This window comes from Salvelinus sp. IW2-2015, linkage group LG31, assembly GCF_002910315.2.
Source record: "Salvelinus sp. IW2-2015 linkage group LG31, ASM291031v2, whole genome shotgun sequence".
NCBI lineage: Eukaryota > Metazoa > Chordata > Actinopteri > Salmoniformes > Salmonidae > Salvelinus > Salvelinus sp. IW2-2015.
In genome coordinates this window covers 17,156,262-17,181,045 of record NC_036870.1, presented here as the reverse complement: position 1 = coordinate 17,181,045, position 24,784 = coordinate 17,156,262, and the positions used below count along the sequence as shown (strand labels likewise).

General features: G+C 42.4%; 2 protein-coding genes across 6 annotated transcripts in view; both read left to right on the top strand.

Moving 5' to 3' along the window:
* LOC111955910 (replication protein A 32 kDa subunit) overlaps positions 1 to 342 on the top strand; it is a 29,410-nt gene extending 29,068 nt beyond the window's left edge. The window contains exon 8 of the mRNA XM_070436354.1: positions 22 to 342. Within this exon, the coding sequence (XP_070292455.1) occupies positions 22 to 103 (82 nt within the window). The 3' untranslated portion in view covers positions 104 to 342. The remainder of the gene's footprint in view (positions 1 to 21) is intronic.
* LOC111955907 (nuclear inhibitor of protein phosphatase 1) lies at positions 139 to 6,168 on the top strand. Of its 5 annotated transcripts, none has more exons than XM_023976279.1 (8): positions 212 to 230; positions 1,356 to 1,416; positions 1,657 to 1,728; positions 1,923 to 2,076; positions 2,321 to 2,541; positions 2,686 to 2,830; positions 2,979 to 3,043; positions 4,962 to 6,168. In XM_023976279.1, the coding sequence occupies exons 5-8, from the start codon at positions 2,392 to 2,394 to the stop codon at positions 5,337 to 5,339; spliced, it is 738 nt and encodes a 245-aa protein (XP_023832047.1). In that variant the 5' UTR covers positions 212 to 230; positions 1,356 to 1,416; positions 1,657 to 1,728; positions 1,923 to 2,076; positions 2,321 to 2,391; the 3' UTR covers positions 5,340 to 6,168. The 5 variants fall into 5 exon arrangements, with proteins under 5 accessions (XP_023832044.1, XP_023832047.1, XP_023832045.1 ...); XM_023976278.2 differs by lacking the exon at positions 212 to 230 and adding an exon at positions 817 to 846; XM_023976276.2 differs by lacking the exon at positions 1,657 to 1,728 and having other exon boundaries at positions 139 to 230.
* Positions 6,169 to 24,784: the final 18,616 nt, after the last annotated feature.

Here is a 24,784-nt window from a genome sequence, read left to right as displayed (position 1 = left end):
TTTCCCCTTTACTCCATGCAGCCAGACCTTGGAGTTTCTAATCAGAGAAGGCCACATCTTCTCCACCATCGACGACAAGCATTTCAGGTCTACTACTGGCTAGGCCCCCAACTCTAGACCTTGAAGCCAGTCCACTGCATGTTTTCATTGTTCCCCTCTAATCAGTTACTGATTAGGTGTGAGTGCAATTATCAGGTAGAACAGAACCAGCAGGTTCCGGACCTCATAGGGTAAGAGTTGTTACCCCTGGGCTAGAGAATGTCTTCTGTTGTTTCAGGTCAACTTATATCAATGGCTATAGAACGTTTTTAAATAAAAAGACCGAACATTTTGGTTTGTCAACATGCATGCCTGTTACTTTTTATGATTTGTTATTTAGATTATTTACTCTCAAATATGGTGACTCTGTGGCCTAATTTATTTTATATAGTTTGTTTTGAGGTCCTCTGGTATGTGACAGCTGATGTACAGTGTAAAATGTTGATTGGATAAATGATTGCTTGGTGAAATGTCATTATGCAATGAAAATAATGAATCGTCATAATTGTCTTGATTTGCCAAACAAATAACAAAATATGTTGACACAAACCTCCACAATTGTGGGAAACTTGTTATACATCTAGCCCAAACAATTTGATCTCCAACGTATATAGCATAGACATTTAAACCAGGGGAATTAAAGTAGGTTTATTAACTTCCATAATATTATTTCATAATAAACTACGATTCCCAGCTTTCTACAGACTTCCCTGTAGTCCTCACATTCCCAGCATTCACTACTAGTACACGGTGTAAGATGGCAGCAAACCCAAGCACAAACACACCTCTTTTTGACTGCCCGTCATGGTAAGACCAGCTACGATGTCTAATGCATAATTTTGACTGTCAAAAATCAAAAGCATGCAGTAGAGTGTTGTAAGGTCCATGTCGGTGAAGTTAATTAGATTGTCGCATCGAAATAGGATGTAGTTTGTTTGCTTGCTAGAAACATGAGCTAACTAGCTAGCGATCTGGTTAACTTCGCTATGATATTTGAGTGCTCAGTCACAGTAGTATGCTAGCTGTTTGAATGTTCTAACGTTAGCTTGTCAGTGAAATCCAGCAGCAGGGTTTGCTAAAGCTGTATGGTGTTCCAGAATGCTTACTGTTATGCAGCATTTGCAAGCATGTTCCTTTCTCAAGACAAGAATAACAGTATTGCTTGTGCAGTTTACACATGCAAAACATTTGAAGAAATGGTATTGCAAATCCGTAGTCTTGATCAACTAGTTATGCAGCAAGGCGGCAAAACAGKCGCCATTTGAATAAAAGCATAATTGCAACATGCAATTGACATTCATTTTGTGTTTTGTCAGGGCAGGGAAACCTCCCCCTGGACTCCATCTAGATGTGGTGAAGGGAGACAAGCTAGTAGAGGTAAGTCTACTAGTCTTAACCCCGACCCCAACAAAAATAACCACAGAAGCAAGAGTAATGCCTCTGCAGAAGATATGGCTTGTATCAAGTAGCCTAATGTTCATTTAAATATGATAAGACTTAAAGTATGTTATAAGGTGTAGGGCCTATATTATATAGTTGCTGCACATGTCACTGTGTTGGAAGATGTGCTTAAACAAACATGGAATAATGTCTGTTCTCTCTGCCTACCTAACCTAGTGATCCCTTGGATTCCAAGGCAGTCAGACCCACAAGTAATTTATCCCTAACCCTAAATTGCCCTTGAACAAGGTACTTAACCCTAATTTGCGCCAGGGCTGATGTACTACTATGGCTGACCCTGTAAAACACCACATTTCACTGRACCTATCCGGTGTATGTTACAAAACTTTTTCTATAGAAAACCATTACAATACCAGTCCATGACCTTAGATAGGCAACTCTGTTGACATTTCATCCTGCCAATTTTTTTTCTCATTTGGTAGAAGCTAATCATTGATGAAAAGAAATACTACCTGTTTGGGCGGAACCCAGACTTGTGTGACTTCACGATAGACCACCAGTCGTGTTCTCGTATCCACTCAGCCCTGGTCTACCACAGACACCTCAAGAGGGTTTTCCTGATCGACCTCAACAGCAGTGAGTATCTAGTACTGCTTAGTATCCTGCAGTGTTCCTTTGTTGTCTGACAGTCAGTTGTCAAGTGTTTGTTTCAGTGTAAATGTTCCTTCAAGAAAGAGAACCATAGCTTGCTGGCCCGTGGTACAAAAAGGTTTGTGTCATGCCATGTCATTGTAGATGCCGAGTAGAAGATATGTAAACTTCAACTTTCAACATGAAGTTACATTTTGAAAGGACAATCCATGTTACTCTGTCCCCCTAGCGCATGGTACATTCCTGGGTCGTATCCGTCTGGAGCCCCACAAGCCCCAGCAGGTGCCCATCGACTCCACCATGTCGTTCGGGGCATCCACGCGGGTCTACACCCTGAGAGAGAAGCCCCAGACCCAGACCAACACCATACCTGGAGGGGAGGTGAAGGCAGGGGAGGACGAGGAGCTCAAAGGACTGCTGGGTCTACCTGAGGAGGAGACTGAGCTGGAGGTGTGTGTTTGTGGGGCAGGGGACTGCTTGAGTTCTTGTGAGATATATTTATGTTTTGTTCAAGCAGCTTTTGTAAAATGTTCTTGTTTCTCCATCTGTTTGATGAACCTGACCGCATCCATCCTCTTGTTTCACCTGTTCCAGAACCTGACAGAGTTCAACACGGCCCACAACAAGCGTATCTCCACCCTGACCATTGAGGATGGCAACCTGGACATTGTGAGGCCCAAGAGGAAGAGGAGGAGTAGCAGGGTCTCCTTCAGTGAGGAGGAGGAGGTCATCAACCCAGGTGTGTTAGTTAGGGTTGATGATGACCCACGTGCCCATACACACASGCTTGCACACAGACATGCAAGAACACACACCCATGCACGAATGCAGATGCGCGCGCACACACATTTCAAAATGTAATCCTMTGTGTTTTCTTGTTTTTACAGAGGACGTCGACCCATCAGTAGGGCGCTTCAGGAACATGGTACAGACTGCTGTTGTCCCGATCAAGGTAAACTTCTTCAAGTCCATCTCTTACTTTATGCTGGGGGTGATTCTTGAGAAAAATTGCAAAAGTTGTGTTGACCAAGGTTGTTGTTATAATAATGAAAACAAATCAAGAAAAAACGWTTTAGTAAACAAAATCAAATCTAAACCGTTTAAAAAAACAAAAACTATACTGAAAATATTATCTTTGACTCCAAAACAAACTTAAATAAAAACCATCATGAAATATGTTTATTTAAAAAAAATAATAATAATCTTAACAATGGGCAAAAATGTAATGGTTTTCAAGCTACTGAAGCTGATGTGTAAATGCGGCTAGCTTTTTATTTATTTCTGCCTCTAACTTATTCACGATTCATTCATGATTACCCGTAATCATGGTAGCATCCACATTAATGTAGAGGTTAAAACCTCTTAAGGATCTGCCCCTTTTTTAAATTTTCGCCTAAAATGACATACCCAAATCTAACTGCCTGTAACTCAGGACCTGAYGGAAGGATATGCATATTCTTGATACCATTTGAGAGGAAACACTTTGAAGTTTTTGGAAATGTGAAATAAATGTAGGAGAATATAACACATTAGATCTGGTAAAAGATAATTCAAAGAAAAAAAACATGTATTTTTTTGTACCATCTTTTAGATGCAAGAGAAAGGCCATAATGTATTATTCCAACCCAGGCGCAATGTAGATTTTGGCAACTAGATGGCAGCAGTGTATGTGCAAAGTTTTAGACTGATCCAATGAACCATTGCATTTATGTTCACAATTTTGTTTCAAGACTGTCCAAATGTGCCGGTTTTGGTTTGTTAATAATTTTTCATAACTGTGCACTCCCCTCAAACAATAGCATGATATTATTTCACTGTAATAGCTACTGTAAATTGGACAGTGCAGCTAGATTAACAAGAATTTAATATGTCTATGTCCTGGGTAATTTTCTTGTTACTTACAACCTCATGCTAATCGCATTAGCCTACGTTAGCTCAACCGTSCTGCGGGSGACCCACCGATCATGTAGAGGTTTTAAGAAACATTATATTCTTATTTACAATAAAAGTCYCTCCAAAATTACACAATACATTATTTACCATTAATTTCTATTGGGCACAACTTAATCTGAAACACGACCTCTACATTTTTGMGGGGGACTACTTTAATACACAAGTGAATTTGTCCAAATACTTTTTACACCTTCAAATGGGGGGACTAGATACATAAATTGAATTAATTTCTAAATGGTAAAACAGATACAGTATGTATGAAAATACCCTAAAATATAAGCGGACATTCTGTACTGTCACCTCATATGGAACAGTTGATCTTAAATCTAATATGCTAGAGCATTAGAGCCAAATTAAATGTTTTTGCTTCACTGTCCAAATAAATACGTAGGTAGCTGACTCAATTCTTTTGAACATATTGTTTGCACCAGTTTCAGCGCTATTCCTTTTAAATCCAAGTCGCATTGAGATTGACTTAATAATTTAAACCTAACCTTACCTATGACCTTACCCATCACCTCTGCCCACCACTTGAAAGTGACATGCCCAAAAACACCCCAAAAAACTATACAGCACGTCTCCAAGCCGCCTTCTGTTCCTAATTCTAAAACTGAATCTAAATAATATAAAAACMAAGTATTTGTATACAACTAAAATAAAAACWGAAAACTAACTGAAACTAAACTAATAGAAATATAAAAACACAACTATAATTACCTTCGTGTTGACCGATCTCCAATCAATCAATGCTAAAAGTTGATGTTGTGTTGACAAATTGAGGTCAATCAATCACATTTTATTTATAAATCCCTTTTTAAGACTATTTGTCAGAGAGTACTTCAGTGCTTTACAGTTGACGCTACTATATTTCCATCTTCAATCTTCTCATTCCCCCCTAAACCCTGCTACCCAATCAGAAGAGGAAGATGGAGGGTCACGCTACACTAGGTCTGGAGGACTCTGTGGCCAGACGCATGCAGAACTTCCCCTTCAGTGGAGGGCTCTATGGAGACCTCCCACCCACCATTGGAGAGTCCGGCTCCCTCCCCGCCACGGCCCAGGGTGGAGCTACTATCCTGGGGGGCCTYCCGCTAGTCTTCCCTAACCCTGCTCCAGAGGTGGACCTCTCCCCAACCTCAGCCTCAGCACAGCCCTTCGTCACTCCCATCCCTGCTGTTAACCTCGCCCTCGCCCCAGGACCCTACACCGCCGAGGCTCTCAACGAACCACGCAAGAAGAAATACGCCAAGGAGGCGTGGCCAGGGAAGAAGCCCACCCCTTCTCTTCTAATATAAGTCATATTCAAAATGGCAACCTATTTCCCTTAGTGCACTACTGGCCAAAGGTAATGCACTATATAGGGAATAGGGTACCATTTCAAATTTGCACATAGCACCTCCCTGGACAATATAATGGGAGGGGTTAGTATTAGTTAGGAGAGTGGTCACGTCTCTGGACAACCAATCAATCAAGACTTCCTGTACTGTACAAGCTGTGACATAGGGATCCCTGATATAGGGAGATGTTTGTAAGAATAATATATTATTTTGGGTTMGATGTTTTTTTTTGTCTGCTTCATACGTATATTGTTTAATTTTTATTGCTCAACTCACTTAAACTGACAAAGTAATGTCTGACTGACCTCAGATTAGCGTATCGTAAGACTAACTGTAACACAGATTGGTCCATTTGAACCATTGTTTTACAGCTTTATTTATTAATTATTTTAAACAAAATGAAACATTGCTCTGTTACAGAAAAATGTCTTATAAACTCGCTATTCACTCTCTGACTGTTTGATTCACAGTATGATTTTGCCTTTGTGGATATTTTTAGTGCCGTTGGTTTCACTGAAAACCATGTTTGTCAATACAGAGGGTAACATTAACCAGACAAGGCCTGCTAGATGTTTTAATAATCCACTCAGACAAGGCTATGAACTGAGGGTACAGATTGGCTTTAATGAAACTATGAAGAAACAGAGCAGTTTTGTGTGTGAGACAGTTGTATTATAATTTTTTGCTATTTTTATATGAGAATTGGGGGGTTGGTTGAAATGGAGCCTATTGTCAGATATGTATGAAATTCAGTTAAGAAAAGAGAAATAAAGTTTAAACAAAGTGACATGCAGGTTATTAGAATTCATATCTGTGATATTTGTATAATAAACAGTAATAATCCTCCTCTCTCCACTGTGTGAGATGATGGTGGGAGAGGAGGATTAGTTTAGTCCCTAGAGAAATCTCCCACTGGGTCTCTGCTGTGTTGCTTTCATGTCGCCAGTTTTGCCTTTTTACTTCACACGACGCCATCTACTGAGGAAGCCCCTGGGATGGCTAATTAAGGGATTGTTCAGCTAAATGAATGTGATTGTCTGTTCTGGGAACATGTCAAATGTGTCCGTTACTTCCTCAAGGTGATGAGTTTGACGTAGGTCTCATCTAATTTAAACCTCAAATTTCATCCATTGGTTTTTGTTTGAGTKTTACTTGTGGGTTTGTTAAAGCAAACATTGGTTTTGAGGACAGATTCCTTTTCAAACAGTGAGGTTTTATAGGAGTAAAATTAAGAAATAAATAGTTGTAATCCCATAGATGGCAGTGATTAGCAATCATTACTACTTGCTGCATCACAAAGGGTATTTATCCTTCACAATATCTATTTGATGCACAAGCTGCAGACAGTGTTATAAAAATCTACAGTGTGGCTCATTTTGAATGGTTGTATTTCTATGGTCAATGCAGTGTCTGGTTCAATCAACATATGTGTCTCATTTGAAATGATTGTGTTCTTATAGTTGATCTGTTTTCCACCAGAGGGCAACATGTGTACTGTGCTCTGCTCTCTTTGTGGAATCTAGAATCAACCCAGGATGTCTAGCTACCTCAGTGGATCACTATAAACTCATACTAGTTGTGTCACAAGTGTTCTCCATCTAGGAATGAAAATGAAACCATTATTAGGAAGACACATCCATATTGGAGATATTGATATTGTTATTCTGTATAAATTAATAGGTAGTAGCAGACACCGGGTTCATGATGATTAATATTGTGAGTAGGACTGATCATTGTTGATTTTGAAAGGACAGTGATAAAGGCCAATCAAAGACTCATCCTGTTCCATTTTCGAGGGCCAGTAGCAAAGCTGCCCGTGTTTTGCCTTTTGGCTGGTATATATTTCCGTAACATCTTAATGCTTGTGATAGTCTGCTGTAAAGGAACGTTGTCAATACCATAGTCATGCTGTGCTCAATGAGGTGATCTTACATAGAGAAACTCTGGAGTGGGTTTGGTAAGAGAATATGCAGCTGCACAATTTCACCTGTAGGGGTCTCTGGGGTTCTTTGCTGGCCCTGCTTTGCTGTTCTTGTGTGTCCCAAATGGCACCCTATTCCCTTTGTAGTGTACTACTTTTGACCAGAGCCCTATGCACTAGATAGGGAATAGGGTGTCATTTGGGATGCTGTCTGTCTCCCCAGTGCAGATAAACCACCAGCAACTCCTTAATCAAATTTACATGAGTGCGCTCAGGTTGCCATGGCAATAATTATCAGCGCTGCCTAATTAACTTTCTCAATTGCTTAATGAGATACGACCCTCTGAACTCTTTTTTTCTTCTTTCTAATCCATCTTTTCTTTTTTTATTCTCTCCATCTTCCCTTCTCTCTCGCCTCAGTGTTAACCTGTGACCACTGAGATAATAGAAATTATACTAAAAATAAATTCTGCCTCACATGATTTAACACAAGAATGTATACGGCAGAGAAAAATAAAATATATTTCCTGATAGTTTCACACATGGAATGCAAAACGGAGACTAAAATATACTACCTGTAATACTGGTATATTATCCATCAGTATATATTGAGTATGCAACTCACATGTTGTGATGTAGTGGCCCCTGAAGGCTTCAGGGGCCACAGGTGACCTGCTGAGACAGTTGAGTGAAGGAGGGGTGGAGAGAGCCCGCCGGCCCTGATCGCACACAGTGAAGCGGAACTCTCAAGACGTTAGAGAGACGGGGAGACAGGGAGGAAAACCCTTGGTGACATCCTCACAAAGCCTCCTACCCCTCTGCCACCTTGTCACACCCAATGTTCTACACCTCTACATTCTTACCAGGCCTCTGTCGTTCTGATTCAATTCTCGTCTCCCCTGGAGTGTGCACTTGCTCACTCCTTCACATAGGTTAAAGCATTGGATTGGTATAGGCATGTGGTGGAGGTATAATCCCATATATTTCCACCAGTCCATTTCTGAGATCACATTGTGGGGTAGTGAATGAGTGCTCACTTCTGCAGACTGTAGGCAGCCTCTCGAGTAGTTGTGCCTTGGTTCCTGGGAGTGACTTCATCATGCAGTAAGTGTGTTCTCTACTCCACCCTGTGGACAGAGCTGTGTTGGTCAGTCAGCCAGCTCAAGGACTTTCTTTCAGTGTACAGTAAGCTAGGCAGGCCAGTCAGATCCATTATGAGATCACTGCTAGGGCAGCAGACCACAGCGGTCACACCAGTTCATGGGAACTCCTGCTCCATTTTTCATAGGAGGGATATTTCAATGTCTATAGCCGGGTTGGGCCAAGTTCAGTTTAATGAATTTAAATGATTCATGAGTTGAAAATGGTCCATTGTTTAATATGAGGATTTTTTTTATTCATGAATTGACTGAATTGGTAACTGAATGGACCCCTGTTCCACAGGACTGGGTCATTTCATTTACACATTTACTGTGTATATGACACATAATAGTTGCTTTGCCTTTAGGGCATACCCTGTGTTTTCAGTGTAAAATAAATAGAGGTTATTCTCTATTTCCCTTCTAACCTGAATCGTCTGTTTTTATCTAGTGGTTACATCCAGTTATGTATGGCTCTGGTTACATCCAGTTATTTATGGCTCTGGTTACATCCAGTTATGTATGGCTCTGGTTGCATCCAGTTATGTATGGCTCTGGTTACATCCAGTTATGTATGGCTCTGGTTGCATCCAGTTATGTATGGCTCTGGTTGCATCAGTTATGTATGGCTCTGGTTGCATCCAGTTATGTATGGCTCTGGTTGCATCCAGTTATGTATGGCTCTGGTTGCATCCAGTTATGTATGGCTCTGGTTGCATCCAGTTATGTATGGCTCTGGTTGCATCCAGTTATGTATGGCTCTGGTTGCATCCAGTTATGTATGGTTGGTTGCATCCAGTTATGTATGGCTCTGGTTCCATCCAGTTATGTATGGCTCTGGTTGCATCCAGTATGTATGGCTCTGGTTACTCCAGTTATGTATGGCTCTGGTTGCATCCAGTTTAGTTATGGCTCTGGTTGCATCCAGTTATGTATGGCTCTGGTTGCATCCAGTTATGTATGGTCTGGTTGCATCCAGTTATGTATGGCTCTGGTTGCATCCAGTTATGTATGGCTCTGTGTACATCCAGTTATGTATGGCTCTGGTTGATCCCAGTTATGTATGGCATCTGGTTGCATCCAGTTATGTATGGCTCTGGTTACATCCAGTTATGTATGGCTCTGGTTACATCCAGTTATGTATGGCTCTGGTTGCATCCATCTGACTGCTGTCATTCTTTAATTGTGCCATTTCCTTTCTGTTTCCTTACAGCCAGAGGAGGAAAGTGACTGGGAAGATTATCTTCGTTGCACCTCTGCCTACGCTACATCACTGTGTAGTTTCTCTCTCTCTGTGAGTGGATTTCATGGTTGAAGGTGCAATCTGAAACAGGATTAGCGTTACAGTAGGTGTGGGAGTGTTAGCTAAACCTCTCTTATGCAGGTGTGGCAGAGGGAAGACTGTCTGTCGCACACACACACACGGCACAATGAACACAGGGATTCTTAAAGCGGGACAGAAGTTGACAAAGTGTTTTGGTAAAAAGCTGCGGGATGGGGCTGGAGAAATGTAACCACTCTCAAATTCATAGACAGAGGTATGGATGCCAGGACTGAGCATCCATGATATCAAAATTATAATTTTATCCATGTTCTGAAAAACAAGCTTACATTTTGGGTTCTGATGGGGTATGACAGTTGAACTAAGCTCATGAGGCATTTATAAGTTATATTCTTCAAAAATCAATGGGTACACATTGTTTATACATCCAAAAATGAATATTGCCACTGCAGATTGTCCCTTTAAAATATTGTTAATACCACGTTGGTATTCATCAAAGCTTAGGGAGGCAGTGCCCATTCTGCGTTGTGGTTTGGTTTCCAACTAGAAAAAGACTGAAAGAATCCAAAGCAGAAAGTGTTAGTCAAACCAGCACACTACTGCCAGTGCCAATACATGAGAGTAAAATAAAATGCAGCCTTTTTGTCTTTGGGAAAGTACTAAAAAGTGAGAGAAGTAGAGTTGAGTGGCCTGGTCCCAGATCTATTTGTACTAACTAACTGCTATGGTCATTGTCACACCAAACGGCACAAACAGATCTGGGACCAGACTAGGAGCTGAGGAACGTGGAGTGTTTCTCCATGGTTCTGTGACTTTGAGAAGCCACATGGTTGGCTACAGCCCAGGCCTCCAGGCAGCTCATGCCCAAGGAGGAGACACATCCTGGGATGGCCATGGGCTGTGTACTGGCTACAGACACCCAGACTTTCCACACACACACACACACACGCACACACGCACACACACATCCACGCACGCACGCATGCACTCACACCACACACACAACCCCCAAGTGTCTTCACTGACATTTTCAACCTTTCCCTGACCCAGTCTGTAAAATCTAAATGTTTCAAGTAGACCACCCACCATAGTTCCTGTGCCCAAGAACGCCAAGGTAACCTGCCTAAATGACTACCGACCCGTAGAACTCACATCTGTAGCCATGAAATGCTTTGAAAGGCTGGTCATGGCTCACATCAACACCATCATCCCAGAAACCCTGGACCCACTCCAATTTGGATACCGCTCCAACAGATGACGCAATCTCTATTGCACTCCACACTGCCCTTTCCCACTTTGACAAAAGGAACACCTATGTGAGAATGCTGTTCATTGAATAGAGTTCAGCGTTCAACACCATAGTGCCCTCCAAGCTCATCACTAAGCTAAGGACCCTGGGACTAAACACCTCCCTCTGCAACTGGATCCTGGACTTCCTGACTGGCCGTCCCCAGGTGGTAAGGGTAGGTAACTACACATCCGCTTCCATCATTAAGTTTGCCGACGACACGACAGTGGTAGGCTTGATCACCGACCACGATGAGACAGCGTATAGGAAGGTCAGAGACCTGCCAGAGTGCTGCCAGGACAAGAACCTCTCTGTCAATGTAAGCAAGACAAAGAAGCTGATCGTGGACTACAGGAAAAGGAGTGCCAAGGACACCTCCATTCACATCGACGAGGCTGTATTGGAGTGGGTCAAGAGTTTCAAGTTCCTTGGTGTGCACATCACTAAGGACTTATCATGTTCCAAACACACCAACACAGTCGTGAAAAGGGCACAACAAAGCCTACTCCAGGAGACTGAAAAGATTTGGCATGGGACCTCAGATCCTCAAAAGGTTCTACAGCAGCACCATCGAGAGCATTCTGACTGCAACTGCTCGACAACCCTGGTGGGATAATAAAGTTAATCTGAAGGTGCTACAGAGGGTAATGCGTACGGCCCAGTTAATCACTGGGGCTGAGCTTCCTGCCATCCAGGACCTCTATACCAGGTGGTGTCAGAGGAAGGCCCTAAAAATTGTCAAAGACTCCAAGTCATAGACTGTTCTCTCTGCTACCGCACGGCAAGCGATACCAGAGCGCCAAGTCTGGGACCAAAAGGCTCCTTAACAGCTTCTTGCTGAGCAGTTACTCAAATGGCTACCCGGACTATTTGCATTGATCCCATTATTTTATTATTATTTGTTATATTTTTTTGCACTGACTCTATGGCACAGGCTCGATGTACACTCACTGGACTCTAAACACACACACACACACATATTCACATTCCTTCACACTCTTCACATACGCTGCTACTACTCTCTGTTTATTATCTATGCATAGTATCTTTGCCCCTACCTTCATGTACATATTACCTCAATTACCTTGACTAACCCATACCCCCACACATTGACTCGGTACCGATTCCTTGTATAGCCTCGTTATTGTTACTTTATTGTGTTACTATTTTTCATATATTTTATTTAGCAATTTTTCTTACTTTTTAATTTATATTTTACTCTGCATTGTTGGTTATGGGTTCGTAGTAAGCATTTCATGGTAAGGTCTAAACCTGTTTTTTAGAAGAAAAAGAAACGCACACCTATTTAGGCGAGGTGCTGGCTAGCGGAGTAGAAAACTTAAAAATAAAGGAGAGCCGCACACTCTAGGAGCTCAGATGCAAAAATATTTAATTTACCAACGTTTCGACAGGCAAGCTGTCTTCATCAGGGTACAATCACAGACACTGCGGGATGACTCGTTTATATATAGTGTCAAGACACACAGGTGTCTGTAATCATGGCCAAGAGTGGCCTAATATCATTGGTTAATTTCTCAAATATTAAAATGGCATAGAAAGAGCAACATACAATAAATACAAATGGATAGCATATCCAAACTAAACCTGTTTTTTGACACTACGAAACAACACCCACAGCTCTCCTTATGTAGCAGCACAAGGTCGTAGAGGAGGGGTTGCTAGACGGAGGGAACATCATTGATGAACAAAAAGAGAGGGAGAAAGAGAGATTGAGAGAGAGAGGGGAAGACAGGGAGGGAGATGTCTGCTGTTAAGGGGCTTTAGAGCAAATTTGAGTACTCACATTTGAGTACCTAAACAGTACAGAGCCAGAATGCAGTCTGGCTCTCAAAGTCAAATCCGGATAGGTTTTTAAAAAGGAGAGGACAACGGGACAACGACCCTGATTTTTATGGCAAATATTGAGTGGTCCAGACTGTGTCCCATGACCTATAATTATTGTTATGTTCAGTGGACATGCCTCACCTTTTGTACAGTGTTAGTCTACTCTTCTGACATGCCTAATTAGAGCTGTAGTCAGTCAGTCGGGCGTTGTTGCTCAACACAAGGGTGGGAGTGACATCATCACCATGTCCCAGTAAACACATCAGTAGTAACCCTGGCTGACTAGCTGTCTTAGGTAGGTTACACTGTGAAAATATTCTGTAGTTTTAACGGTAACTTACTGGCAGCCAGTTACCTGTAAGTTACTGTATTTTTTTTTTTACAGTAATCTGCTGTTAAACTAAAGTTTCTTTGGAATTTACCGTGACATAATATACCTTTATTACAGTAATGAACATGAAAACAATAATAATAATGTACATTAGGTTAGAGTAAATTCCAAAGAAACTTTGATTTAACAGTACATTACTGTAAACTTTACAGTAATGTGCTGTTAAACTAAAGCTCCTTTGAAATGTACGGTAACATAGTGTACTTTAAAAAAAAGTAATCTACAGGTAACTGGCTGCCAGTAAGTTACCAGAAAAACAGCAGGATATTTTTTACAGTGTAACCTTTCTACCTAAGCCAGCTAGTCAGCCAGGATTACTACTGGCAGTTGATTGGTTCAAAGATCTTCTCATACTGATTTATCTCCTTTTGTTGTTATTGTTGTTGTTGTCTGACTCTGGAGCTGGAGCTTCCATGGTTGTTTGTCAGTGCCAATGGCCACAGCTTAGTTTGCTACGGGCAACACCAGATCACTACACACATCGACTCAACTCAGCTCCACTCAACTCAGCTGGCAGTGGCTCAGTGTTTGCATTCCATAGGATAGGAGTCACACCGCATTCCAGTTACAACTTCACTGCGGTGCATAAAAATATCCTCTCCAGACCGCAGGGCAGGGGCCATGTGTTTTGAATTACCCCTTTGTTTCTCATTTACAGCATCGCTCCCTCATTTATCCCCCTCTCTCTCTTTCTTTCCCCATCTCCTCCCCTCCTCTTCTCGCTCCCTCCTCCCCTTCTGTTTTTGTTCTCCCTCTCCTTCACTCTCTTGCACTCTACTCTTCCTCTTCTTCTCGCTCTTCCCTTCTCTCACACACACCTTCTCCCTTCCTCCCTCTCTCCTTCCCCTCTCTCCCTCTTGTTCCACTCTATCCCCCTCATTTTATTGCCCCCCCCACTCCCTCTCTCTCTTTCCCTCTGTCACTCTCACCCTCTCCTTAACTCCTCTTCTCCCACCCCTCTCTCTTTCACATCTCATGTTGTGATAGACTCGTTTAGTCACCATGAAAGCATTCCACTATAGGAGCATTTGAGGATATGGTTTCCCCTGACAACCAAGCTGTCAATAGTTGGGGTAACATCACCACCCACCACTGGGGAATTTTCCATTGAAAAAGGGTAATGGGGTTATAGAATAGAATATATTATAGAATAGAGTATAGTAGAATAGAATATAGTAGAATATAATTCAATCAAGTAGAATAGAAAATTATAAAGTAGAACATAATATAATATAGTAGCAAGTAATATAATAACTTCATATCAAACTTCAGGTGCATAACAGTCAAATAACCATTAATTTGATAGAATAACAGTCAATGCATATATGTAGAGAGACACTATTAGTTGGAAGGAGATCAGTATGGATACCCCACAACTTGAACCCAATGAGGGTTCAGCCCGCGGGCGCCAAATGAGTGTGACATTCATAATGTCGCTTCCGCCTTTCTCTCTCTCTGCTGGAGGAAAACACCCGTACTGAGAAAGGATGGTAATGAAACGAAACCGCGAGACAATTATTATTTCAAAGGATATGTAATTGAGACTTTTCTGACTTTCTTGTCTGACTGCAATGCATAGGGAATCTGCGTAGGGAATCTGCTAGACGTTCATGCATAAATGAAGAAATATTCATTTGTAGCATTAATTAACCCGGTAATAATTACATATTATAATTATTCAATACAGTGTTGGCAGTTCATGTAACTGAACTGACGTGCACAATACGGCATAGTCACTTAAATAACTCTACCTTCATGTACCTCAACTAACCGGTTCCCACACATTGACTCTGTACGGGTACCCCCCTGTATATAGTCTCGCTATTGTTATTTTACTGCTGCTCTTTAATTATTTGTTACTTTTATTTCTTATTCTTATCCGTATTTTTTTAAACTGCATTGTTGGTTAGGGGCTACTACACCTGTTGTATTCTGCGCATGTGACTAATACCGTTTAATTTGATTTGATTAAGAGGTTTATAAATGCGGCACTCTTGAGGTGAATATGTCATGCTTATCCCAGTCTATCGCATCAACAGGTAGACATCTGACCACTGACTGACATCACATGCAGCACATGGAAGAGCATCACAAATCGGATGGCTTAAGCACACCACGTCAACTGCTATTTTATTTAAGCATTCTTGTTTATTCCCAAAGCAATAAACATCAATGAAACAATGCAATCACATTTCTCAAGATATTTTATGAACTGTGAATAAAAATGCATGAATGCCTTTATTCTCTATATGGGATATCAATGTGAAACGATGTTGTATACAGAATAAAATGGACATTCCCTTTCGCTAAACCTGTTATAGAGGGAGTGACTTGATCCAAGTCTCATATAATTATGTGTAAGCAGCACTAATTTATTCAACGCTACAGTTTAGTCACTTGATAATCAAGCCTCACTGACGGATACACACTGGTGTACCAATGTGGAAGGAATAGGGTATGGTAATAATCAACAAATCTAACGAAATAAGGGAGGTTAATTGCATGTTATGCACTTATAGCGGGGCGTCTTCGTCGCGTGAGAGAAGGAAGACAAACAGAGCATGCTCCACGAGCCGACACTTTTTTCGTTTGGAATTTTGCGGGTTGTAAATGATTCATAGAGCAAGCTTATTTATAAGCGGAGTAATTGCGCGCAGCTCGCGCAGTTAGTCAGTGTGTTACCAACAGCTATGAGTGTGTGTGTTGTTTTCGGGTGAGCGCTTGCGTGTGAGTGAATGCCGGACACCAATCTGCAGAGGAGACGGAGAGGAGAGGAGATTCCAGACGAAAGAAACAGTGAGCGTGAGCAGACTTCGTGAAAGAAAGTCAAATTAATTTGGCTTTAATTCTGGGGTTTTATCGAATATATCATCCAGCCCTGCCAGTCCAACGGTTGGTCAAGGGAATCAACTGTTGCTGCAGCCGAGTGGTTTTCAAAGGGACATTAGGTTAATCACAATTGACCAATTCCGTGTTGCTGACTCTGAATCTGGACATGGGTTTGAGAATGCATTTTTAACCATCACCTGGACCTGGTTTATTTATTGTGCTGCGCGCACCCGGCGGCCGGATGCATGTTGTTCATGGTCTGTTCTGATACTGCATAGAGAATACATGCTCTTCCAGAATGATCCTACTCCACGCCTCTCCTGGCTTTTTGATATTGGTTTATCATATTTTTCTATCAGTCAGTAGCAGTTGCTTGTAGGCAAGTAGACACATTTGGGCTATTTGAACAATTCCAAAGGCAGTTGGAGGATAATAGTGGATTTTTTATTTCTTTGTGACCTTGCCTTTTCGGCGTTAATCCAAGAGGATAGATGCTAATGATGGAGAATAACGGCATGGACGCGCATCAGGTTGGAATCAATCCTGAATACGAACCGGAGGGCCGGCCGCGGTCATGCACTTGGCCGCTGCCGACGTGTCCGGAGGATTTCCCTCGGGGAGTGGATGAAGCAAATCGAGGTCTGCCCCTGGCATCTGTCAAACTGGAGCAGCTTCAGTACAACGTGCCGGCATGCCGCGGTGGAGCAGCCGAGGGAAGAGGTGGCGCACCCGCGGAGCTCAAACATCCAGCCGGCGCCCCGGTCCCCATCGCAGCCGGCGCTCCTACATGCATGTCTGGGGCTGCCCTCGACGTGGCCGGTCAGCTGCGCAAAGCCAAGTCGTCCCGGAGGAACGCGTGGGGAAACCAGTCGTACGCGGACCTCATCACGCGTGCCATTGAGAGTGCCCCTGAGAAGAGACTCACTCTGTCGCAGGTTTACGATTGGATGGTGCGCTTTGTCCCTTATTTCAAGGATAAAGGCGACAGCAATAGTTCAGCTGGATGGAAGGTACAGTAACATAGCCTAGTTGAAATTCATAATAATTAGCCTCTATATGATGATGGTGTGTGTTGATAGGGGGTAGCCTATATGTCAGTATTTCCATAAAATCAATTTTAGACCTTGATCACTTCATTTGGGTTGTGCATCTTATAACCACACATGGTTGTTCAGTCTTCAGCCATAAAAATGGACAGCTCTCAGCTGATGGTTAAAGCAAATTACTTAACGATGTATGGTTTTCGCAATTCCCCACAATCACCACCGCTACTCTCCAGTCAGTCAGTGTGTAGAAAGGGGCGGTGAGATGGGACTGAGGGAGGCGGAGAGGGGTTACTGGGTTCATCCTATTTTACAGTCTATAGGCTATGCATAGCAGAGCAGAGCAAATCAGTACCAATATAAACGCTTTGTTTGTGCTATGGTGGAAAATACTGTTTGCGCACTTCACTGTGACGTGTCCATGTCATGATTTTATTATAAGGAGATTATCTGACTGTAGAAGTGACTGCGTGACGACATGTTCCGTTCGAACTCAACGTTGTTACATCTCTGGCTCTCAAGCCATATGTAGAGAGGAATAACGAGTCACGCTGTGCACAGAAAGTCAGGAGTGTTCCTTGTTCCTTGTGTTCACGCACGAGCCACTCCGCTTGGCTAGTCTGGGTTAACCCTCAACGAACAAGAGCTATACCCGTCCACTTCTATTCATTGCGCGCGTTGTAAAATTACGCAAGGGCTATGCAATTTGATAATACTCCACAAAATAGGAAAATAGAGATGATCCTTTAAATTAAAATCTAGACGAGAGTTTGTGTAATCTACTTTAGTTTACCGCACATTTTGTGTGAGGATTATATTGGCAACATTTTTGTGGACTGGATTATTTATTCTATAGGGCCTATTTGTTCAAGTCATATAGGCCTAGTTCTGACCTCTCCAAGCCCTAATATAGATTTGAATATTTGCTCATATTTTCCAAAGGGATTATCAAGACGATCAATTCTACACAGATTGCACTCACCTATTTTAGGTCATGTAGTTTAGCTTTGGTTTTCTTTAGGGTTTGTTTTGAGTCAACCACCTGGTGTATACACAGAGGTTACACTGTTTAATACACCCCTCATCTTCCTAACTATCACTTTGTTCTGGTTTTCTGGTAAACAAACACACATACAGTATTGTACAACTAACCTTGTGGCACACAATTCAGTCCCATTCTAAATCATATTTTACATAACCCCTAACCTTTTTATTTATTTAACTAGGCAAGTCAATTAAGAACAAATTCTTATTTACAATGACAGCCTACCAGGGAACAGTGGGTTAACTGCCTTGTTCCGGGGCAGAACAACAGATTTTTAGCTTGTCAGCTCAGGGATTCGATCCAGCAAACTTTTGGTTACTGGCCCAGCGCTTTACCAACTAGGCTACCTGCCGCCTCAACCTTAACCCTAACCCTAACATTAACCTGAAAACCTAACCCTAAAACGAACCCAAAGCCTAACCCTAAAACTAACCCTAAACCTAATTCTAACCCTAAAAAATAATTAAAGAGCAGCAGTAAAATAACAATAGCGAGGCTATATACAGGGGTTACCGGTACAGAGTCAATGCTTGGGGGCACTGGTTAGTCGAGGTAATTGAGGTCATATGTACATGTAGGTAGAGTTATTAAAGTGAAGCTGTTTAGAAGCCACTTGGACCTAGACTTGACGCTCCGGTACCGCTTACCGTGCGGTAACAGAGAGAACAGTCTATGACTAGGGTGTCTGGAGTCTTTGACAATTTTTAGGGCCTTCTTCTGACACTCCTTGGTATAGAGGTCCTGGATGGAGGGAAACTTGGCCCTAGTGATGTACTGGGCCGTACCCACTACCCTTTGTAGTGCCTTGCGGTCGGAGTCCGAGCAGTTGCCATACCAGGCAGTGATGCAACCAGTCAGGATGCTCTCGATGGTGCAGCTGTAGACCTTTTGAGATTCTTAGGACCCATGCCAAATCTTTTCAGTCTCCTGAGGGGCAATAGGTTTTGTCGTGCTCTCTTCACAACTGTCTTTTTGTGACTGGACCATGTTTAGATTCTTGGTGATGTGGACACCAAGGACCTTGAAACTCTCAACCTGCTCCACTACAGCCATGTCGATGAGAATAGGGGCAAGCTCGTTCCACCTTTTCCTGTAGTCCACAATCATCACCTTTGTCTTGATCACGTTGAGGGAGAGGTTGTTGTCCTGGCACCACATGGCCAGGTCTCTGACCTCCTCCCTATAGGCTGTCTTGTCATTGTCGGTGATCAGGCCTACCACTATTCTGTCATCGGCAAACTTAATGATGGTGTTGGAGTCGTGCCTAGCCATGCAGTCATCGGTGAACAGGGAGTACAGGAGGGGACTGAGCACGCACCCCTGAGGGGCCCCCGTGTTGAGGATCAGCGTGGCAGATGTGTTGTTACCTACCCTTACCACCTGGGGGTCGGCCCATCAAGAAGTCCAGAATCCAGTTGCAGAGGGAGGTGTTTAGTTCCAGGGTCCTTAGTTTAGTGATGAGCTTTGAGGGCACTATGGAGTCGAACACTGAGCTGTAGTCAATGAATAGCATTCTCACATAGGTGTTGCTTTTGTCCAAATGGGAAAGGGCAGTGTGGAGTGCAATAGAGATTGCGTCATCTGTTGGAGCGGTATCCAAATTGGAGTGGGTCCAGGGTTTCTGGGATGATGGTGTTGATGTGAGCCATGACCAGCCTTTTAAAGCACTTCATGGCTACAGACATGAGTGCTTAGTGTTCTTGGGCACAGGGACTATGGTGCTCTGCTTGAAACATACTGGTATTACAGACTCAGACAGGGAGAGGTTGAAAATGTCAGTGAAGACACTTGCCAGTTGGTCAGCGAATGCTCGGAGTACACGTCCTGCTAATCCATCTGGCCCTGCTGCCTTGTGAATGTTGACCTGTTTAAAGGTCTTACTCACATCGGCTACGGGGAGCCTGATCACACAGTCGTCTGGAACAGCTGATGCTCTCATGTATGTTTCAGTGTTACTTGCCTCGAAGCAAGCATAGAAGTAATTTAGCTCATCTGGCAGGTTCGTGTCACCGGGCAGCTCTTGGCTGTGTTTCACTTTGTAGTCTGTAATAGTTTGCAAGCCCTGCCACATCCAACGAGCGTCTGAGCCGGTGTAGTACGATTCGATCATAGTCCTGTATTGACGCTTTGCCTGTTTGATGGTTCATTGGACGGCAGAGCGGGATTTCTTACAAGCTTCCGGGTTAGAGTCCCGCTCCTTGAAAGTGGCAGCTCTACCCTTTAGCTCAGTGCGGATGTTGCCTGTAATCCATGGTTTCTGGTTGGGGTATGTATGTACAGTCACTGTGAGGACGACATCATCAATGCACTTATTGATGAAGCCAGTTACTGATGTGGTGTACTCCTCAATGCCATCGGAAGAGTCCCAGAACATATTACATTCTGTGCTAGCAAAACCGTCCTGTAGCTTAGCATCTGCTTCATCTGACCACTTTTTTATTGATCGAGTCACTTGTTCTTCCTGCTTTAGTTATTGCTTGTAAGTAGGAATCAGTAGGATAGAATTATGGTCAGATTTGCCAAATGAAGGGCGAGGGAGAACGTTGTATGCGTGTGTGTGGAGTAAAGGTGGTCTAGAGTTTTTTTCACTCTGGTTGCACATTTAACATGCTGTTACAAATGAGGTAAAATGGATTTAAGTTCCCTGCATTAAAGTCCCCGGCCACTAGGAGCGCCGCCTCTGGATGAGCTTTTTCCTGTTTGGTTATGGCCTTATACAGCTCTTTGAGTGCGTTCTTTGTGCCACCACCGGTTTGTGGTGGTAAATAGACAGCTACGAAGAATATAGATGAAAACTCTCTTGGTAGATAGTGTGGTCTACAGCTTATCATGATATACTCTATCTCAGGCTAGCAAAACCTCAAGACTTCCTTAGATATTGTGCACCAGCTGTTGTTTTTCAAATATACATAGACCGCCTCCCCTTGTCTTGCCAGAGGCTGCTGTTCTATCCTGCCGATACAGTGTGTAACCTGCCAGCTGTATGTTAATCATGTCATCGTTCAGCAACGACTCGGTGAAACATAAGATATTACAGTTTTTAATGTCCCATTGGTAGGATATACGTGCTTGTAGTTTGTCCACTTTATAATCCAGTGATTGTACGTTGGCCAATAGTACCGATGGCAAAGGCAGATTTGACACCGATGGCAAAGGCAGATTTCCCCGGATCCTTACAAGGTACCCTGATCTCCTTCATGCGATAAGGTGAGTAATTGCTGTTCTGATGTCCAGAAGCTCTTTTCAGTCATAAAAGACGGTAGCAGCAACATTTGATTTGTTGTACAAAATAAGTTACAAACAATGCAAAAAAAACAAACAAAATAGCACGGTTGGTTAAGAGCCCATAAAACGGCAGCCATCCCCTCCGGCACCGTTACACACACACACACACACACTCAGACACGTACCTTTTATCATTCCGCCTTCCCTGGCATCTCTCTCATTCAATATACAACAATCATAACATTCTGAGAAAGACAGCGGTATTAAGAGAAATAATTAATATAAATTAAATCATCATTTAATTTAGGTGTAAGTAAGTACAGTGGATAGGAGTACTCCAATTGTTAGGGTTAGGTTTTAAATAGGATTTAAAATAGGCTTAATTCTCTAGGCCCTGTGTGTGTGTGTGTGTGTGTGTGCTGCCCAGGGATGCATAGCTGTATGCCAGCTCAGATTCCTCTGCAGAGCTTTGTGTGTAACAAGGGCTTTGATTGGCTGGTTTGGCAGTGATCTGATAGGCTGGGAGGGTGAAAACAACTTGATTCAATCTTAATAACAGTGTTAAAAACAGGCATGCACATGATGGTCTGTAACAGTTGGCAATGGGTTTTAAATACAATTTTAAGCACATAAAAACACACTCGCACGAGAAACAAACACACAGCGCACATGTGAAACACACACACACACACACACACACACACACACACACACACACCAACACACACACACAACACACACACACACAACACACACACACACACACACACAAACACACACACAACACACACACACACACCACACACACACACACACACACAGCACTGGTACCGTTAAACATTATCATCCACATCACTAAGTTGTTGATGAATAAGAGAAGAAACGTAGATGGATGGATGGCAGGATGATCAAATCAGACACAGTGGTAGCTGCTGGTTATTAAAAGCAGTCTGTAATAACTGTTGTGAAATGGTTCGTTCCACTATTTCGGTGCCTTTTGAGAAGTGTTTGGTCCCCCCAAAATTTGATTTCACCAAATTTGTACTTTATGTCATAAAGAGCATATGATCAACTTTAGAAAAAAAAAGTCAAGAGGTACGTGCCTATTAAGTACCAAATATTGTAACAAGGTTGACCGTAACAGGGTTGACAATTTCATCTTAAATCAACCTTAAACCAGCCCCTAGCAGAACAGAATGGAGAAGAGCAAATACGGAAAAGTAACATATGGCCTTATATATCATATTTAAACATGACATACATTTTAAAATATCTGATCATATATTTTTATAGCTTATATAACTCACACCGCCATAACACAAATAATAATATGGATATGTATTTTCATCATGCAAAATACATATCAATTTTTTGCTTTGAAAAGAGAGGCAGAGTATTGGTGGTTACCCACTGGTCACACACTGGTTGAATCAACGTTGTTTCCACGTCATTTCAATGAATTGTCGTCTGTGCCCAGTGTGTAGCTAGCTTGGGAGATGGTGAAACCTACGGTACAGGCTTAAGCCTGATTCACACAATAGGGCCTAACCCGAGCTGTACTGGCCTGGTTATACAGACACCATAGCTGCTGGAACCATGTTGAAAAAAGGACTATGTGAAAAGAAAAAGTACAGTTTGCTTTGGCCCTGTAGTGTGGATCTAATGGGTTGAGCAGGTCCTGTACTGTGGATATAATGGGTTGAGCAGGTCCTGTACTGTGGATATAATGGGTTGAGCAGGCCCTGTACTGTGGATCTAATGGGTTGAGCAGGTCCTGTACTGTGGATATAATGGGTTGAGCAGGCCCTGTACTGTGGATCTAATGGGTTGAGCAGGCCCTGTACTGTGGATCTAATGGGTTGAGCAGGCCCTGTAGTGTGGAATCTAATGGTTGAGCAGGCCCTGTAGTGTGATCTAACGGGTTGAGCAGGCCCTGTAGTGTGGATCTAACGGGTTGAGCAGGCCCTGTAGTGTGGATCTAATGGGTTGAGCAGGCCCTGTAGTGTGGATCTAACGGGTTGAGCAGGCCCTGTAGTGTGGATCTAATGGGTTGAGCAGGCCCTGTAGTGTGGATCTAATGGGTTGAGCAGGCCCTGTAGTGTGGGATTTAATGGTTAGCAGGCCCTGTACTGTGGGATCTAATGGTTGAGCAGGCCCTGTAGTGTGGATCTAATGGGTTGAGCAGGCCTGTAGTGTGGATCTAACGTGTTGAGCAGGCCCTGTAGTGTGGATCTAATGTGTTGAGCAGGCCCTGTAGTGTGGATCTAACGGGTTGAGCAGCCCTGTCGTGTGGATCTAATGTGTTGAGGCAGGCCCTGTAGTGTGGATCTAATGTGTTGAGCAGCCTGTAGTGTGAATGATGCCTTAGAGAGGTTCCCTGTGCTGTGCTAGCCAGGCTGGTTGGCGTGGGTTCAACAGAAAGCTCTCTGCATCACTTCCATGTTATTGTTATTATCACAGACACAGCAGAAGGAGAGAGAGCTCTCGAGTTGGCGGCTTGGCACCGAGTCCACGACGGGGGACGGAGGGATGAATGTGAGGGATGGCGGGAAGGAAGTGGGGGGTTCTTGTCTGAGAACGAGACTCTAGAGATCCATCCTATAGTAAAGCATCACCTCATAAGTCTTTTGAATGGAGGGAAATGGATGGAGGAGAAAAAGAGAGAAGACAAGTGTTGGAAAACATACACATATTTAACAGATGTTTGGTTACATACACATATTTAACATATGTTATTGGTTTACATACACATATTTAACAATATGTTTTTATGGTATATACACATATTTAACATATGTTATTGGTTGCATACACCTATTTAACATGTGTTATTGTTACATACACATATTTAACAGATGTTATAGGTTACATACACATATTTTACAGATGTTATTGGTTACATACACATATTTAACATATGTTTTTCGTTACATACACATATTTAACATATGTTATTGGTTACAACACATATTTAACATATGTTATTGGTTACATACACATATTTAACATATGTTATTGGTTACATACACATATTTAACATGTGTTATTGGTTACATACACATATTTAACAGATGTTATAGGTTACATACACATATTTTACAGATTTATTGGTTTACATACACATATTTAACAGATGTTTATTGGTTACATACACATATTTAACAGATGTTATTGGTTACATACACATATTTAACAGATGTTATTGGTTACATACACATATTTAACAGTATGTTATTGGTTACATACACATATTATAACATATGTTATTGGTTACATACAACATTTAACAGATGTTATGGTTGGATACACACATTTAACAGATGTTATTGCGGCGGTAGCGAAATGCTTGTGTTCCTAGCTCCAACTGTGCAGTAATATTTAACAACACACAACAT